Source organism: Eschrichtius robustus, chromosome 13, assembly GCF_028021215.1.
Source record: "Eschrichtius robustus isolate mEscRob2 chromosome 13, mEscRob2.pri, whole genome shotgun sequence".
Lineage (NCBI taxonomy): Eukaryota > Metazoa > Chordata > Mammalia > Artiodactyla > Eschrichtiidae > Eschrichtius > Eschrichtius robustus.
Window position 1 is genome coordinate 3759243 of NC_090836.1, and position 17776 is coordinate 3777018.

At 61.3% G+C, this 17776-nt stretch overlaps 1 protein-coding gene across 4 annotated transcripts in view; it reads right to left on the reverse strand.

The window, feature by feature from the left end:
* Positions 1–3486: 3486 nt before the first annotated feature.
* The window catches only part of TSPAN11 (tetraspanin 11), a 63735-nt gene continuing 49445 nt past the window's right edge, over positions 3487–17776 (reverse strand). For 3 of the 4 annotated variants that reach the window (XM_068561465.1, XM_068561464.1, XM_068561466.1), the window contains exons 5-9: positions 14490–14564; positions 13308–13412; positions 11868–12021; positions 11454–11540; positions 3487–5453 (exon numbers count right to left, since the gene is read on the reverse strand). In XM_068561465.1, coding sequence (XP_068417566.1) covers positions 5242–5453; positions 11454–11540; positions 11868–12021; positions 13308–13412; positions 14490–14564 — 633 coding nt within the window. In that variant the 3' untranslated portion in view covers positions 3487–5241. Of the gene's footprint in view, positions 5454–11453; positions 11541–11867; positions 12027–13307; positions 13413–14489; positions 14565–17776 lie in introns of all 4 variants that reach the window. The other variant, XM_068561467.1, reaches the window with a different exon arrangement.

Below are 17776 nucleotides of genomic sequence, written 5' to 3' on the forward strand. Positions count from 1 at the left end.
CGTGTCAAAAGCACAAGCAGCCTGTCTCTTTGTGGTGTTTGTGTCCACTGAGCCACGACTGTGACTTTTTCACGAGGTGGTTGGTGTGAGGGACCAGCCTGCCTTGTCCACGCACAGCGCACGGCGAGGACCTCTCCTCCCCTCCTCGGGCCCAGGCTACAGATCTGCTGGGCGGGGAGGGGTCTCTGGGGTTGGGGGCCTGTCCCGGCGGCCTGAGCTGGCCGCACGAGAGGCCAGCTCCCACCTCGGCGTCTGCCACCCGCCACAGATGGCCAGTCCTGGGGTCCTGTAAGTGTGTGAGGGAGGGGCCGGGAACAAGTTATCAGAGGCCCCCAGTGGGGCTGGGCAGGGGTCGCAGCTTGTGAGCCGGTGGGTGAGTTTGAACTTTAAGCTAAGAGCAGTGGGTGCCCGCTGAGAGGTTTGAAGCCCGTGGGACCGGCTCAGCTCTGCCCTTGAGCGCCATCCCTCTGGCTAGAGTGTAAGAACGAAGGGAGTTACCAGCGGGGTGGGGGAAACATGACAGGGACCCGCGGGAGGACCGACAAGCCTTGGTGATGGACCAGATTTGCTGGGGGGAGAAGGAACCTTCCTGTCATCCCCCCAGCGCGAGCCCCTCCCCCACAGGAGAGGACTCCTGGAACCAGACGGCGGCCGCGTGGGTCTCGCGGGCTGCGAGCTTGCGTGCAGGGGGTGGATGGGCAGAGCTGCAGGCTGTAACTAAATCTCTCCTTTTGTTGGTGTTGGGTCACAGCTCGTGAAATGCCTTTGTGTGCACTATAGATCCCTCCTGACCACAACTGTTTTATCGGCTGTCGGTCGCGCCTGAGCTTTCACCCATAGAGAGGGACCACGCCTGGGTGGAGAGAGCACTGGTTCGGGAGGACCGGGCTCGGCTCCCACTCTGCACGTGGTTGGCGTCCGTGTGAGCACTGCGTTCTCACTGAACTTCTCTTGGTTTCATCATCTGCAAAATGCGGACAATACGTATTTTACAGATTTGCTGCGAGGACTAAATAAAATCATGTATGTAAAGACATCCAGGGCTTCCCTGGTGGCACAGTGGTTAAGAATCCGCCTGCCAATACAGGGGACACGAGTTCGAGCCCTGGTCCGAGAAGATCCCACATGCCGCGGAGCAACTAAGCACGTGCGCCACAACTACTGAGCCTGCGCTCTAGAGCCCGCGAGCCACAACTACTGAGCCTGTGTGCCACAACTACTGAAGCCTGCATGCCTAGAGCCCATGCTCCGCAACAAGAGACGCCACCGCAATGAGAAGCCCGCGCACCGCAACAAAGAGTAGCCCCCGCTCGCTGGAACTAGAGAAAGCCCACGCGCAGCCATGAAGACCCAGCACAGCCAAAAATAAATAAATTAAAATAAATCAATTTAAAAAAAAAAGAAGACATCCAGCTTGTTCTGAACAAGAGTAGGTGCTTGGCAAGAAACTGGTCAAATCTGGGGCCTCAGGAGTCCCCAAACAAGAGGTGGGACCCCAAGGAAGAACATCCCCCTGGCTGAAAACTGGAGTTGCTAGAGAGTGATCTGGGGGGCGGAGCTGGATGGAGTGTGGAGGGGGGATAGAGCTCGGGAGATGTGCAGGCTCGGTGGGCAAGCTTCCCCCCCACCCCACCCCCCGGGGGGCTTGTTCTGCTCTGCTGGTCCAGTAGCAGCATTCAATGATCCACAGAAGTCAGAGGGAAGTCAGATTAAGTGAATGTCACTTTGAACACAAAAATATTGGCATTGCAATGGTTCCTTCTTAAAGTGGTCGGCAAAGACTTGGAGGCTATTGATTTAGCCATCTTGTTTTTGCTGAGTGTAACGCAGTCATGGAGATGGACTAGTGTGTCTCCTTAAACTAACAAAAAGGATAACAACACTCCACAGGGCGTGCCCGGGCCAGGCTCTCCGGCTGAAGCTGCTGCTGGGCTCTCCCTGTCGAGGCGCTTACATGGCAGCTGGGGCACCCCCGAGCACTGCCCAGCTGCCCTCAGTGCCCCTCGATGCTGAGCAGAGGTGGGGGACTGGTGTAGCCAGGCCCCAGTGTGCTCTGTGGGTCTGGTGGGTAGAGCCTGCTGCCACCCAGAGAGTTTTCTTCGGGTGGCTGCAGAGCTCAGGGAACCAGCCTCGCCCAACGTCTGCAGCAAGGCTGATCCAACGTGTGGACAGGCGAGGCCATCTCACTGGTCAATGGCATCAGGAAGCTCCTTGTCGTTTGTCTCCCTCTCCCCGCACTGAATTCCTGCAGGGCCAATATAGTCTCAATAGATATCTTCTGTCAACAGACCCAGTTCCCAAAAGGACTCAGCCTTCCTACTTACTGGTTGGCAACTCAGGGAAAGCATGTGAAATTTGATCTCTGGTCCCCAACCTGGGGTTCCCTAAACCCCAGTTAGGGACTTTCAGGGATACTTACAGCTTTTGAAAAGTCTGGTGGAAACCGTTCCCACCTCGTGAAACGGTGCCAATGGGAACATTAGCCCTCTTGGCTCTGGCTGGCCTGGCTGACGACAAAGTGCAAGGACAGAGTCTGGACCTTGCTGACGGACAGGGCTGGATTCGTGCTTTACTGACCGCCCTCTTCACCCCCCGACCTGACCCAGAGGGTCCCCCAGGCCCCCCTGCTGGCCGTCAGTCACTGTGTCACCATCTTCAGCCACTGCGTTGTCATCTTCAGCCAGTGACGGATGCAGGGGGAGAGGCGAGCGGGGCTTCCTGTGCCCCCACTGACAGCCTGTCCATTCTCAGCTGGGGGAGGGAGGGAACCAGGGTCCAGCTCGCGGCAGCCCACCCACTGCAGCCTGACAGCCTGGCCCTCGGAGCTGGGAAGGAGTGGCAGGTGATGGGCCCGCCGGCAGGCACCGAGGGCGACAGCTTCGCAAAGGTTTCTTGCTGCTCACCCACCTGACCAGGGCCCCGCTGACTGCCAGCCTGTGTAGACAGCAGTGCCCACCACCCCCAGCGCTGCTTGTGTGCAGTGGGGAGGGGCCTGCAGGGGTGCCGGCCCCCCGGGCACACTTGAGCGTTCGTGCGGACACGCGTGCACACTCACGCTCACGGTGATGGTGCAGGTGAGCAGACATGCCGGCCCAACAAGACAGATGTGCTCAGACGTGCCTAGACCGGGTCCAGCCCCTGACTGATACCCAGGCCATCGGAGGGCAGCCCCGTGGTCGTTCAGAGGATAATCTCGACCAAGATGCTGGCGTGACACAGGAGGAGGGCAGGGCTGTGGACTCCCCTGCAAGGTGGGTTCCCCCCGGGGACGTCCCTGGTGGATGGAGGGCTCACACAGTGAACGGGACCGTCGGGTTCACACCAGGCGAGGGGCTCGCGCCCAGCCCGCAGACCCCCCCCACCCCGTGCCCCCGTCTTGGGGCCCCCCCCCCGAGCCCAGCTGGCCCAGGTGCTCCCAGGGACCCCAGCCCCGCCCACCTCAAGCAAGTTTTCTAGACAGAAGAGTGAATGAAATAGAATGAGCGCTTTCTGTCACAAAAGACGAAGCATTTACTTCCTTCTGGCTTCACGCTGGGCAACCTGGGGCCCCCAGCTTCTCTGAATTACTATGGAAGCCGCTTTGCTTTGGGGTGAAAAAGTGCCCCCTGCCCGCATCTGGGGACGGGGACAAATGCACTGGTCCCCGTGGAGAAACGCTGCCATTCTGGAGTGGGGTGGCCCGGGGTCCCGGTACCGGCGGGAGAGTGTGACGTCAGCCTGGCATCTAGCCCTGCAGAGAACTTGGGACTTATGGTGATTTTTCGATGATATGCACGCATCCCAGGAAGTTGGAGGGCAGCAAAGATAATCGCAGCACCATGTTTTTTGGCTTTGGTGCAGTCTGGGGTTGCTGGAAAGCTGGCCTCCCTTTTAATGAAGTGGCATCGGTGACCCCAGGGCCCTGTCTAACAGCGCCCGGAGAATCCCAGGGCAGGAGGGGCAGTCCACCCCGGGGAGGCTGCTACGCCCTCTGCTCGTGTGGGTAACCCCTGTTCGGGGAGTGTGCGGTTTTGGTACAGTTGGGTCTGTGCTGGGGACAGCAGTGACCCCCGAATGGGAAAGAAAACGCCCTTCACCAGGGACTGAGCTGGGCCCGCAAGAGACTGGGGAGGCGAGGTGTGACCTTTCCTGGCCTTGGCCTCAGCATCACGGCGGTGGGAAGGAGGAGGAGGGGACTCCAGGACCCGGGACACGAGGGCCGGCGGGGGGATCTCTGCCCACTTGTAATGGCCACGTGGAGGGGGACGGGCTATGGGGGTCTCATGAATTGATACGTGTTCTTTGGAAAACTGCCAGCACCTGTGCTCTGTATTTCCTAGGATTTTCTTTTAGTTCTCCCTCCATACCTGGGAAAGTTCTTCCTGAAAATTCCCTGATTCACCCCCAGTATGACAAGCTAAGGAAGGGGCTATATTCTCTCTGGGAAGCAGTGGGGCTCCTGCAGGCCACGTGGTGACGGCCTGGTGGTCTGGGAGTGTGGGCCCAGGAAAAGTAGGCTCCGGGCAGAGCATCCCCTCTGCTCAGAGCTGCACCTTCTCAGCGGCTCCAGCTTTGCAGGGTCTGTGATTTGGTTTAATCAGGAAGGATTTTACTCCCACCAACATTAAGAGCTGAAGATGGTTTTAAAAACCTGGGCTTCCTGAGATTCAAGCCATGGACAGGAGACCCCCGACGGGCATAGGGCTAGAGACGGGGCTTGGGGCCAAGGTCCCCCAGGGGGACCTCTCCCGGGGAGGGGCCCAAGGCAGGCCCCTGCTTCCGGCCCTGGCGGCTCCACCCCCCCTGTGCCGCCCAACCCCGGCCCTGCAGGAAGGAACCGGGCCACCCGACACTCCCTTCCAGGTGAGAAGGCGTGGTGGTGGGCAGAAGGCTGGGTCTTCTGGGGGCAGAGCCAACCCTCCCTGCCCACCCGATGCATTTCCCGGGCCGGGGGGAGAAAAGCGCACCCAGCAGAGGCACGAGGAAGGATGCTGAGCACGGGTGGGAAGCTCACGGGCCCAACGTAAGCCTCCCAGAGGGGTCAAGGTTCCTAGCCCTGGTTCAGGGTTCAGGAGCAGGGAGGGAGCACAGCCTGAGCCCAGCCCCCTGCGGTCCACGGGAGCCCATGCCTGGCGAGGCTCTGGCTGTGGTCTCCCAGCAGGTTTCGTCCCCGGCCTGGGGGTTCCGGCGGTGAGCCCACAGAAGTGCAGGGAGGGGGCCGAGGGTCCCCGGCCCGGGTGGGGGGCTGCAGGGGCCATGGTCTCAGGCACTTGTGGGTCCCAAGGGGCTGGGCACAGAGTAGGGGTTGTTTCCGGGAGCTTCTAGGCCAGCTGATGCTGACGTCGCAGGCCTGGCCGATGGGACTTGGGCCCCTGAACTTGCGAGGGGCAGTGGGACGGGGACAAGGTCGGCCGTTAGTAAAAATGCAGCTGGACCCTCCGGTGCAAACAGCAGGTGAGAATCATCCCGCAGATCTGCCGGGTGGAAAGAGCAGAGGGGCAGAGAAGTCAGAGCTCGCTAGTGTGCCGGCCAACGGCGCCCCGGAGCCGGGCTTCCCACCCCCAAGTGCCCCCTGGGGACCTGATCAGGGGCAGGTTCCGACTCAGGGGGTCTGGGGTGGGGCCTGGGACTCTGCATTTCTAACAAGCTCCCAGGTGGTGCTGGGGGTGGAGGTGGGGACCGCTTTGAGAACCACTAGCCAAGAGCGGTACTTCTCACACTTGGATGGTCACAGATCGCCCGGGGACCTTGTTATGCTGCAGATTACAGTTCTGTGGCCTGGGTGAGGGCCTGCACGTCTAACAAGCTTCCCGCCCACACGGCGGCTCTGTGGTCCCAGATCTTCTCTGGAGATGGCCTGATTTTATTAGATTCCGAACGGTGACACCGCCACTCCCTCGTTGCTGGCTGAAGCAGCCTTTCTGGAGGAAAGTCTGTCTACGTCTTGCTGCTCTCAGATACCAGAGAAAAACAAGGCCCCGGCGTCGATTCTCTGGCTGATGTGCAGGAGGGGAAACTGAAGCTCTGAGTGGAGGGCCCAGAACTGTCACCAGCTCATCTTGTAAATCAGCTGGGGACGCGGCACCAACCCTAGGCCCGGGCAGCCTGCCTGCCAGCCCCTCTGTCCCGTCTCCTAGCAGCCCGGAGTCGGGCAGTGCTGGGCAGTCGCCTCCCACGTCTCACTCGCCCATCTCTAAACGCAGAGGGTGAGGACCTTTGTTCCCCACCTTGTTCTGTTTGCCTCCTCCTTCTTCCTCTCCTTCTCCTCCCTCGCGCGCGAGGATGCACTGAGGACGAGGAGGTGAGGCCGTGTCAGGCCAAGGAGGCCCAGGACTGGGACGGTGGCCCTGATAAAGATGGCGCCGCTGGCTTCCGGCTCCTGGCCCGCAGGAGGGGACCCTGGGAGGGCAGCCCATGACTGTGCCGTGGACAGGGGTCCAGGTGGGTTTCCCAAATATAGGAAACAGTACCCCATCTCTCCCAGCGGCTGCTGCTGACCTGATCTTTCCAGGGTACCTCTGGATGCACACGGAGGAGGGCAGGCTGATGAGGACGGCCTGGGGCTGGCAGACCCTAGTTTTTCTTTGAGAGACTCAAGGAGAGAGCAGAGGTCGAGCCCTTCTGTGCTCTCTTCCTCCCCCGCCTCTGTCCCCACGCGGGAGTTTCACCCCCTGGGAACCCAGCTTTCAGCTCTCAGCTTTGGTGCGAAGAGCAGCTAATCCACCTCTGGGATTCAGAGCCATGGGCTCAAAGGCGGCTTAGGAGGTTATCTCTCATCTCCCGCTGGCTTTAAGCGGGTGGCTGTCACAGTCATTCCACCCAGGCGGCGTGCAGGCCCTCTGCCCTGTCCCCACCTCATGGTTTGATGACTTGTCCTGGGGGGTCATCTTGTCAAGGGGAGGCCAGATGGGAGCAACTGGACCGGCACAGACTCGTGGCTGCATCCCCTACGGCACAGCTCTCACGCCGGGGAGGACCTGCAGGGCCGAGTGTCCAGCACGCGCACTCTGTACATGACACGTGTCCCCAGGGTGCCCCCGGGGAAGGCACGGCGAGGTGGACGTCAGCGCGTGTCCAAACACACACACACACACACACCACCCTGATGCATGCAGAGGGGCAGACGATGTGCTCATCAACACGTGGGCACATGTACACACACGTGTACACACACACATGTGCACACGCACACATACACACACACTTTGATGCATGCAGAGGGGCCGAGGATGTGCACACACATTCACACGCACACGCACGCACACACACACCACCCTGATGCATGCAGATGGGGAATGGGCCCAAACTATCCAGTCCCTGAGGGACCCCCAGTGTCCCGTTCCTGATAGAGGACATGGAAGACCCAGCATAGATGGCTGTGAGCAGAGAACACACAGGCCGAGGGGGCTGCAGGAGCAGGAGGTGGCAGAGGGTGGGCTGGACAGGCTGCTGGGCTCAGCCTGCGTGGGGCACGGGTGAGCGGTGCCCTCTCCTGGCAGCCTGCCTGGAGGCGGTGTTTACCACACGCGGGCTTTTTAACAGGGAGGCCGGCATGCTTTTAGCCTCTTGTGAGGTTTCTGGGACAGCACCCGGCTGTAATTACAAGCATCAGGGATGGGCCAGGGAGGTCCAAGAAGCCGTTCCAATAAGATCTTTCAGTTCCCCTTTAAATGACCTGCAGATCCCAATCTCGCTGTCCTGTGGGTTTCCGGGCTCATGTTTCCATCCTACGCTACGGGAATGTCAGGGTGGGAGTGGGAGTGGGTTAGCTTCTATCTGGGGTTCTGTGACTTGGATTCAGTCATAACCTCTGAGCCCCAAGTTCCCCTCTATCAATAGGAAAACCTCCAGACCGTTCACAGGTCCAGAGCCTTCCCAGTGAAGATTCTTTGAAACCCAGTATGACAAGACCAACACCACAGCACCCAGCCCCTTCTGCACCCTGAGCCTGTGAGAGGCTCCCCAGGGCCCTCAGGATAAACCTCCCCCACCCCCCAGCCAGCCAGGGCTTTGCACGTGCAGTCCCCTCACCCTGGCATGCTTCCCCCTTCTGCTTCTTTCTGTCAAACTCCTTCAAGGCTTAATTATATATCACTTCCTCCAGGAAGCCTTCCCTGACTGCCCATGATGGTTCGGGCCTCCTATGTGCTCCCCAAACCCCAGGGCTCACACTGTGACTGTGTGTGGCTCCTGTGTTCTGTGTGTCTCCTCCCTTTGAGTGACAGCCCCTAGGAGAGGGGACCACGTCCTGCCGGCTGGTGTGGCCTGGCACTGGGCAGGGCGCCTGGCACACAGCAGCTCCCGTTACAAAGCTGACAAAGAGCGCTCGCCCTACCCCTCCTCTGCCCACCCTGCCCCTGAGAGGGAGGCTCCCGGATTCTGTGTGTGAGGAGGACAGTCGGAAAAGGCGCTGAGCCACTATGTCCTTTTTAGATAGAAGCTTCCTGGCCAGAATACGCTGGCAATTAGCTTCCAAAGTGACCTCAGCGTGGACAGCCTCCAAAGCGCACCCACAGAAGGGGACACGAGGGTGGAGCTGGGTCCCGGCCGGGTGCCCCAGATGCAGGTGAATAGGTGGGGCCGTGTCCTCAGCCCCGAGCACACACGTGAATCACCTGGAGGAATTTAAAAAGCACCCGTGCACAGGTCTCATCCCAGACCAACAGCCAGGATGTGTGGGGATGGGGCCTGAGCAGTGGTAGTTTTTAAACCTGATTCTACTGTGTGTCCAGGGTTGACACACCCGCCTAGAGAATCTTCGAGTTTTTCCAGGACTACAAGCCTATGAATTGGGGCACTTGCGGGTCTGGAAATCCAGTGTACGGAGTCACCCAAGACGGGAGGGTGGAGGGGCCCTGCCAGCTCTTGCTGAAAGTGACTGGTGCACCCCCAGAATGCACAGCCTGGCAGGTGCGGGACCTCCGTCCTTCAGTGTCCCCACCAGCCCCCAACCGCTGTCCCCACCTACAGCCAGAGCTCTCCACTCTTCAGGGACACTGCTGGCTGGTTCCAGTTCTTTAAAAGTTGTCCAATCGGGCTCCCTGTAAATTCCCCTTCCTGTTTCTGTCTGTCCTCCGGCCCCTCCCTCCCCGGCAGGACTGTCTTGGGGGGTTAAGGACCGGGAGGGTGCAGTCCTGTCCCCAGCTCCTGACCTCTCCCACTGCTGACTTCCAGGCCCCCAGGGCTCTTTCTCACGTTTCTCCTCCTGGCTGCACGCTGGACCCACCAGGGAGCTGTACAAGCACACTGCCGCCTGGCTGCCAGCCCCAGATGGCGTTATTTAATTGTTCTGGGGTGCAGCCCAGGCCTGGGGCGTTTTAAAGCTTGCCAGGTGACCTCAACATGCAGCCCTCAGAGGCTCCAGGAGGCCCGTCCCCCTCTTGCATCCTGGCCATCCAGCCCGCCAGCATCTCTGCAGGCAGACCAGTGTCTGGTCCACACGCCCTGGAGGCACACGCGATGTCTGGCTGGAATCAGGTTTGCTACGTTCGTCGTGTTTCCTGCTTGGTCTTCAGAGTATTCATGAGACATCTACCTAACGTCCCAAGAAGCGGCAGCACCTCCGTCTCACTGAGGCGGGATCCTTCCCAGGAAGTAGGAAAATCGCGGGAGGCCAAATGCTTCCTGAGGGCTCTCACGCCAGGCTCAGCTCCCGACTCCTGCTTCCTTCCATCGGATCAGCTCTGACTTCATGTTGAATAACTGGGCTCCTGTGCAAGATTTCCAGGACGAGATCGCTGCTGCTTAAAAAAGGCTTGCAGACATCAGACTCCTCCATTTTCCAGGTAAAGAAACTGAGGCTCAGGAGGGAGGGTGGCTCCCCCAGATCACACAGAAGAGGGGGCTCCGTCTACCACGGGGGCCCTCTGACTCCAGGCAAGACTTCCCCCTGTTCCTGAGGACAGGGGGGCATGACCTCTTGGCCTTGTATCTCCTGGGCCTGGGGTCTCCGAAGCGCCAGGCTGGGCGGGTCGGGGGAAGGTGCTGGGTGCCTGGTGGAGGATGGTAGCCGGGGGGCTGGCCTGGTTTGAGCCCCTCCTCGAGGCTGGGTGGTAGCTCCAGAGCCAGCCGGCAGGGGGCGCTGGAGCCCGGGGCTCGGCCGCCGCAGCGGAATGGATGGAGAAAATGAGCCAGGGATGGGGACCCGGCGGTGGCCCGGTGACACTCTCTGGGGCGTGAGCACAGTCCCGCAGGGCGCTGCGGAGGATGAGCCGCCCTTGTGGGGGTCAACGGGGGGCTGCGGGCACCTGCCCTCAACCTGGTGACCCGGCCTCCTCAGCGTTACTCCTACAGCTGGACTTGCCCCACCCTGACCTCAGGCTCAGCGGTCATCCCGCTCCCTGCCCTTGGCCTCACTGCTTCATCTTCAGCTTCAGGCTTTTGAGAACAGAGGTCAGGAGGAAACGGACGGAGAGTGCGGCCCAGGTCCGGTCAGTGGCCGCAGAGCAGGCCCCCAGCACCTGAGGTCGGCGACAGGTGTCCGGGAAGCTCGGGGGAGCAGGAGCTGCAGTGCAGAGCGTACCCCCCCACCCCCGGTTCCGGCTTGCGGCTCCCCGGGGGTCAGTGCACCGGGCAGAAGGCCTGCCTGGGCAGGCGCGAAAGGGCCGTGTGAGTGCCCCCCACCTGCCGCCCCCGGCTCGCTGCGCCTGCACCTGAGTGTGGGTGAGGGGGGCAGGCTGGTCTGGCCAGGAGACAACTCGGCTCTGTTGAGAGACGCCGTGCCCACGTAGAAACGATAAAACGGTGGTGGGTACCATTTTCTGAGCGTCTGCTGTCTGCTCAGCAGTGAGCCGAGTGATCTATGTGCACGACGCCCGTCCCCTCTAGTCACCCAGCTGGGTACGATCAGCTCCTTTTTACAGATGAGGAACTGAGGCTGCACCTGCAGCTAGACTCCTGGGTGGTGGCCGGGGGAGGGGTGTGGAGCGGTGAAACGGAGCAAAAGGCATCGCTTATCCCCAGAGCACAGAGCTGGGTGTACATACCCCCAGGGGCACGCACACGTGCATCACACACACGCACACACACACACAGAGGAATGAGCGCGTGTCCATGCTTGAGAATATACACATATGCACAGCACGCCTAAACACATATGTGCATCCGGCCCCGACCACGTACACCCAGGTGCATGCAGACACACCCATGGACCCACTCGGACCCCAGCAGGCTGTGCACACACACCCCCGCGTGCACACACAGAGTGCATGCACATACCTGAGCCCACACTCCCACTCCTCCCAGGTCTCTGTTCCTGACAAGTTCAAGGTGGCCCCAAGGCCCAGGTATTTTCCTTCATGTTTTCTGGGGAAGAGAGTGAACCTGGCTGCAGAGGGAAGAGGAGGGGATGGGGGAGGAGGGGGCAGGCAGGGCAAGGGTGGGCAGAGGGCCAGGATCTGAGACCTCAGCTAGCGAGAGAGGGCTTCAGAGTTCCAGACACTGCCCCCCGCACCCAAATCCCTGCTCCAACTCACCTGCAGGCAGGCCACCCCGATGCCCACCGCCCCCATGAGCAGCAGGTGGTTGGCCAGGAACTGCTCCAGCTTGGTGATGCAGCCTCCCTGTAACGTACGGAAGGCAGGTCACACACCCCTTGGCCCAGAAGTGCGTGAGGATGGGGAGGGAGGGCTGGCTGGGGTGCTACCTCCACCCAGCTCAGGGAGACCAGATACTTAAAGAGCCTTTCAAGTGCCCGTGGGCTTCTCAGGTGGCCCAGGGGCGTGCCACTTTGTCCCCGAATCTCCCAGGAGCGGCTGCCGCCCCCGGGCTCCGTGGGGACCTTGGAAGGCCCACCGCCGTCTCGTGGCCAGTAAGTGAGTATGATCTCCACCCCGCCCATCTCGAGCCTTTCCGGGCCCCCTGCCCGCCCCGGCAGGACGGGCACTTACCTCCACCTTGTAGATGTTGGAGGGGTGTGCCCGCTGGCCGCAGCGTGCCACCACGGTCTTGCAGCAGCTGTCGGGCACCCGGCGGCCCTCGGCCTCTGGAGACAGGATGTACGTGCTGTGCTGCCAGTCGGCCGAGCTGTTGCTTCCGCAGCATCTGAACTGGAGCAAGAGACGGGGCTGGAGGCGAGGAGACGCCCGGGGTGGGGCGGGGCCCCCGAGCCCCTCGCTTCCGGGGCCGCAGGACAGCCTTCAGATCTCAATCCAGTCCCTCTCTGCTTCCAAGATTTCCTCCCTTCCCCTCTTTTGAGCGGGAGCCTGGCTCTGCAGGGCACTTCTCTTCAGGCGGGTGGAGAGCCGGTGGCAGGAACGCCCACCACCACCTTTTTTGTTCAGCCACGTCCTTTAAGGAGATTGCGCTGGGTGTCCCTGGGGCAGGGAGGGTCTGGGAGAAGATGTGGGGAGATGGGCGCCAGCGGGTCCCCCAGGGAGTGGGGCTGTGTACCACTGCGTGCAGGCCCAGGGCAGCACCAAACCACCAGGGGGTGCTTTCCTGGTCATCCAGGGAGGTAGGACATTCCCCCACCGGCACAGGGTCCCAGCCTTCCCAGAGGCTCAGATGCCCCCCATCCAGGCCTCGAAGCCTCAGATCCCCTAGACCTGCCGGACACAGAGGTGTCCCAGAGGCCACCACACAGCCAGCTCAGTGCTGAGCAGAGGGGCCGGCGTGAGTGCTGAACAAGACCAGGGTCTTCCGCACGGCTAAGGGGTGTGGGGAGCGCCAGCCCGGGCCTCAGGGGAGCCGGACAGCTGGACACGGTTTACTTCCTGCACCCCGAGTTGGGGGACTGAGCCTCAAGTCCCTGTAGGGGCCACAGAACACGGCTGTTGTGAGGCTCTCTGGTGCGTGGGGTGGAGGTACATTTAGTCCAGTTAACAAGCATTTATCAGGCGCCTGCTGTGTGCCAAGAGTGAAGCTAGGCCCTGGGCCTGAACTTGAGTCAGAAGCGTCTGGCTTTCCCAAGCTTGTCACTGACTAGCGCGTAGTAGGAGGGACGGAGATGCTCACGTGGACGACATACGCCACGGGCCTGTGTTCACGCACGTACGGTGACCACGGGGGGCCCCTCGCTAACCGCCTCCTCCGTACTGGGCTCGTGGCCGAGTGCTCCATGTGACCCGCCGCTTTCAGGCCTCACAGCAGCCCTCGTGGAGGTACCTGGTCATCCCCATGTTACGGGGGGCAAAACTGAAGCCAGAGGGGCTAAGCGACCTGTGCAGGTGGCACACGAGGACAGTCCCGCGGGATTCCCCGCACCCGCCATGCTGTTCCCTGCTGTCCGTGCTGTTCCCTTCTGCCTGATTCCTCAGGTTCCTCTGCTGCCCCACGGGACCTCCCTGCGCTTGGCAGGCCTCCCACATAGGAACCGTGCAGGTGCTTACATCCTGCTGTAGACGGTCTACGGAGGCTGTGATCTCTGCAGCGCCGGGCTGCCTGTAGTTCTCGGCCAGGGTCCGGGTCAAGTGCTGCTTCAGCTCTTCGCTCAGCTAAGGAGGGTGGAGAGGGAAGGTGCATCAGCAGAACCACCCACGGGCCCGCCCCCAGGCCCGATCCAAGGCCACGCCCACTACTCTAGAGCTCTTTGAACTCAAATGTTGCTATGGCTGAGGCCTCCCACACAGTGACCTGGGACCCCGGGCGGGAGGCGGGGTCCCTAGAGATGGTGTTGCAAAGGCTGGGGACCTGCGTTAGGGGGAGTGTGACGGGCAGAGCTGGGAGACAGGTGGGGCCCCAGAGCTCAAGGCTGGTGGGGGCGCGGGTGAGGCTAGGCACCGGGTGCCTTTAAGTCCAGTCGTCCCTCGGTACCTGGGGGGTGGCGCCAGGACTAGCACGGGATCGTCTTCGTTTGCTCAAGGCCCTTGTACATAATGAGGTGGCGCAGTATCTGCATATAACCTACGCGCATCCTTCCGTACACTTTGAGTCATCTCTAGATTACTGATAATACCCAATGCGATGTAAACGCTGCGTAAATAGTTGTAAATACAATGTAAATGCTACGTAAATAGTTGCGCACGGCGCTTTCACTACCGCGGGCCCGGGTTCGATGCCTGGTTGGGGAACTAAGACCCCGCAAGCCACACAGCACAGCCCGCCTCCCACCACCCTCCAAAAAAAAAAAAAGTCGTGCACGGCAGATTCAAGTTTTGCCTTTTAGAACTTTCTGGAATTTTTTTTCCCAAATATTTTTGATCTACGATTGGTTGAATCTGTGGACCCGGAACCCATGAATATGGAGGGCTGTCTGTATCTGTTGACTTTTATTTTGATTACGAGGTGATATTCAAAATATTTACAATCGTTATCCTGAGGACATCCATCAGTCGTATGGGCGCTGGCGTGAAAGGACAGTGCAGTCATCTGTCTCTACCAGCCGAATATCACCCTTGAGTCACTGAGCACCCAGTGGGAGGGGACCTGACCATGGCATCCTTGTCCAATGCAGACGGGCGAGGCCCAGGACCACCTGCATGTCGCTGCCTCCCCACGCCCATGCACCCCTCCCCATGCTGTCCCTCCTGGGGGAGCCGATGGGGAGAGTACAAGGAGGACGCTTCACTCACCCTCTGGTAGTACACGTGGGCCAGGACCCCCGCCACCAGCTCAACAAGGAAGATCGCCAGCAACAGGCAGAAATACTAGGAGCGAAGAGATAAGGTGGTCACGGCCGGGTCAAGCCTGGGCAGGCAGCCGACCCTTCAAGACCTCTGACAAATGCTTCCCCAAAGCTGAGGGGGACTCCCATCACTCACAGCTTCTTCCTCCTCTTCCCAGCAGCCCCGGACACACCCTCCTCTCCTGGCTGCTGGCCTGGAGTTCCCCACTCCACCCTTCATGCACTGGTCTGCTGTCAGTTCATTAATCCGTCCACCCACCCAGTGTTTATTAAACACCTACTGTATGCCAGGTATCGTTAAGTAAGGCAATTATTGGCCTCAATTGTTGGTGGAAGGGACAGATAAGTAAGTGACTACAACACTGTGTTATAAATGCTACTATGGGGCAGGCCCTAGAAACTATAGGAGGCCCCAGGTTGGGGAAGGCAGTCAGAGAGGGCTTCCTGGAGGAGGTGACACCTGAGTGGCATCTCTAAGGATGAGATGCCAGGTGAAGGAAGTGGGAAGCACATGCCAGGTGGAGGGGAGAGCGTGGGAAGGCTGGAGGGTGCAGAGAGCTCCAGGGGGTTGGGGGGGGGCTGCAGTTCAGGGAGTGGGGAGAGCCGGTGAGGCTGAGCGTGTTGATGCTGGCTGGGCAGCAGCAGCCAAGGCTGGGGAACAGCAAAGCAGAGATCCTGGGAAAGGCACCGCCCTTCAAGGCCCTGCAGGGGGCTCTAAATTCCCCTCACCACTGCTCCGCACGTGTGTCACAGCCCTGCTGGCTGGCTTCCAGGCTGTGCACTCGGCTGTGACCGGCAGGAGGATGGGCCTGCATCCCTCTCCCACTCCCACCTGGTGTCACTGCTTGGTCCTGGGGTGCTCTTACAGGAGCCAAGGGGTCGGAAATGCATTCCAGGCCCACGTGGCTGGGAGGGGACAGGGAGAGGGAGAGGAGGAAGGGGAGGAAGAGGAGGGAGGTACTGTTGTCTGCAAGAGGCCCCTCTGGGGCAGCTCAGCCCCTCCCCCTGAGCACTGGCTGGTGCCGCCTCCTTCCCCCCAGGGCCGCCCACCCGCCTGGCCACGCCAGGGCTGCAGCCCCTGGTCACTGGATCACTGGGTTCCAGGGAAGGCTCCACCTGGGGGCGAGCTCTGAAACTCCAGGGCTTATCAGGTAGGGAAAGGAAGGAGGACAGGAGGGGATACAGATGGCAAGGAGACAGTTGCAGGGCGGGGACTGCGGGGCCAGTTCCGAGGTGATGCCTGTCCATGGGCCTGCAGGCCTGGCCCGGACACCTCCCAGCCCACCGGGGAACTGCACAGAGAAAGAAATTCCCACCCAAGAGCTGGGCTTCCTTTCAGGTTAAGTGAATCCCGCCCCCCACCCCTGCATCTTACTGGGCCCCATCCCTCCCAGCATCAGAGCTGCCAGTGGTGGGGAGGCGGGGATGTGGGGAAGCGTTCCCAGTCTCTGCAGGAGTGGAGACCGCCAGGCCTTATCGTCTGTCGGGCCTGAGGCAAGAGCACAGTGGAGGTCCCTGGTCCCCTTCCCTCCTAGCCCAGGCTCAGCGCTGCACCAGGAGAGCCTGCGTGCCCGAGATCTGTCCGGCCCGCAGCTCCTCTGACACGGCGGCCCCTCCACTTCCCCTGCCCGCCTGGCACCGAGGCCGCTCTCCTCCCTACGCGCAGTGACCGCCAGTTGCTCCCCTGGCTTCCTGGGTGCGCGCCGCGCGCCCACGCCGGCCGTGCCGGGGGAGGGCAGCGCTGGCCACCTTCCTTCTGCAGCGGGGGCCGAGGCTCCTCTCCGTCACCCCTCCAGCTGCGGGTCACGTGGGAGGGTGGTCCTGGAGAGGTGGCAGTGTCGTGCTGCTCTGGGGACGTTGCTGCCACAGGTGCTGTTGAAGCCAGGCTGGGGAGGAGGGTTGATGGGAAGGGAGGGGGACCCAGCCACATCCTGACACGATGGCAGGCTAAATGAATACCTGCCAGGCCCTCAAAACTGTTCTGACGCATCAGCAGGCATCAAACAGACTACCCAACTTGCCGGAGTCGTCAGGAGGGGAAGGGCGGTCCCGACAGGCTGTGACGCTCCCTCCCACCCAGGAGCTCCGGCCGGCCATAAAGATGCCTTTGTGAGGGGGGTCAGGGCCGGGCTGGGCTCCTCGGGACGGAGGGCGGCTGGGTGGTCGGTGGGCACGGGCACTGGTTCCGGGCAGTAGCTCCAGCGGCAGGAGGGCTGCAGGTGTGTGACCCACCTGCGTGGGGGAGGCCCTGAATCATACAGAGCTCGGGGTGACAGTCCCCACTCACTAGGATCCTGCCGCCCCGGGATCCTGGCAGCCTGGCTTCTGGAGCTGGCCGGCTGGAGCCTGGGCACCGGGGCCGGGCTGGAGGGCTCTGCCACGTTGGCGCCCTGAGCTCTAACACGCCTCGCCTCTGCCCTCCGCCTTGCCCTCCACCAAGCCTCCCCTGACGCCCCGGGTCCAGCCAAATCATCTCCCCCCACGGTGCAGGGGGCTGTCTGCGCGGACCGTCCTGAATGCAGGCCCAGCCTCCCAGCCTCCACGCCTCTGCCCTGTTCCCCTGCCTGGAGTTCCAGGCCTGCCTGGCTTTCCACATGCAGCTCCGCCACGGCCTCCACGAGCCCGCCCTTGGGCCCCAGCCACATGCCTGCAGCCAGCGCTTCACCTGCCTCGCGTACCGACAAGAACTCCCGCTCTGCTCCTTCTCCCCCAGACCCGGGTCCCCCCCTGCCTGCCTTCTTCGCCTCACGCCGCAGCCCCGGGTGTAGGCGTGGCCTCCGCAGGGGGAGGGACGTCACTTCACCCACTGCTCCCAGGAGCCTGCTTCTGGTGCTACTGTGCTGTCTCTCTAGGATGACCGTGAGCTTCTGGGGAACAGGCACCCTGTCTCAGGTTCCTCCGGCTCTTCCGCAGGGCCTGGTGCCGAGCTGGGTCTAGATGCTTGGAAAGCAGCCCTGGATTAAGATCTGCAAGTGCGCTTCTTACTAAGCGTGCCCGTGAGACGGGGAACTGGCCAGAGCACGCAGCCCACACGCGGGGGCAGCAGCTTAATCCTTTTCTGATCCGTGGGTGGCGTGGAATTGTTACTTTCATTTCATTTATACCAGTGGTTCTTCACCTGGCACGATTTTGCCCCCAGGGGACGTCTGGCAATGTCTGGAGCCATTTTTTGCTGTCATAAGTCGGGGAAGGAGTGCTACTGGCACCTAGTGGGTGAAGGCCATGGGGACGCGG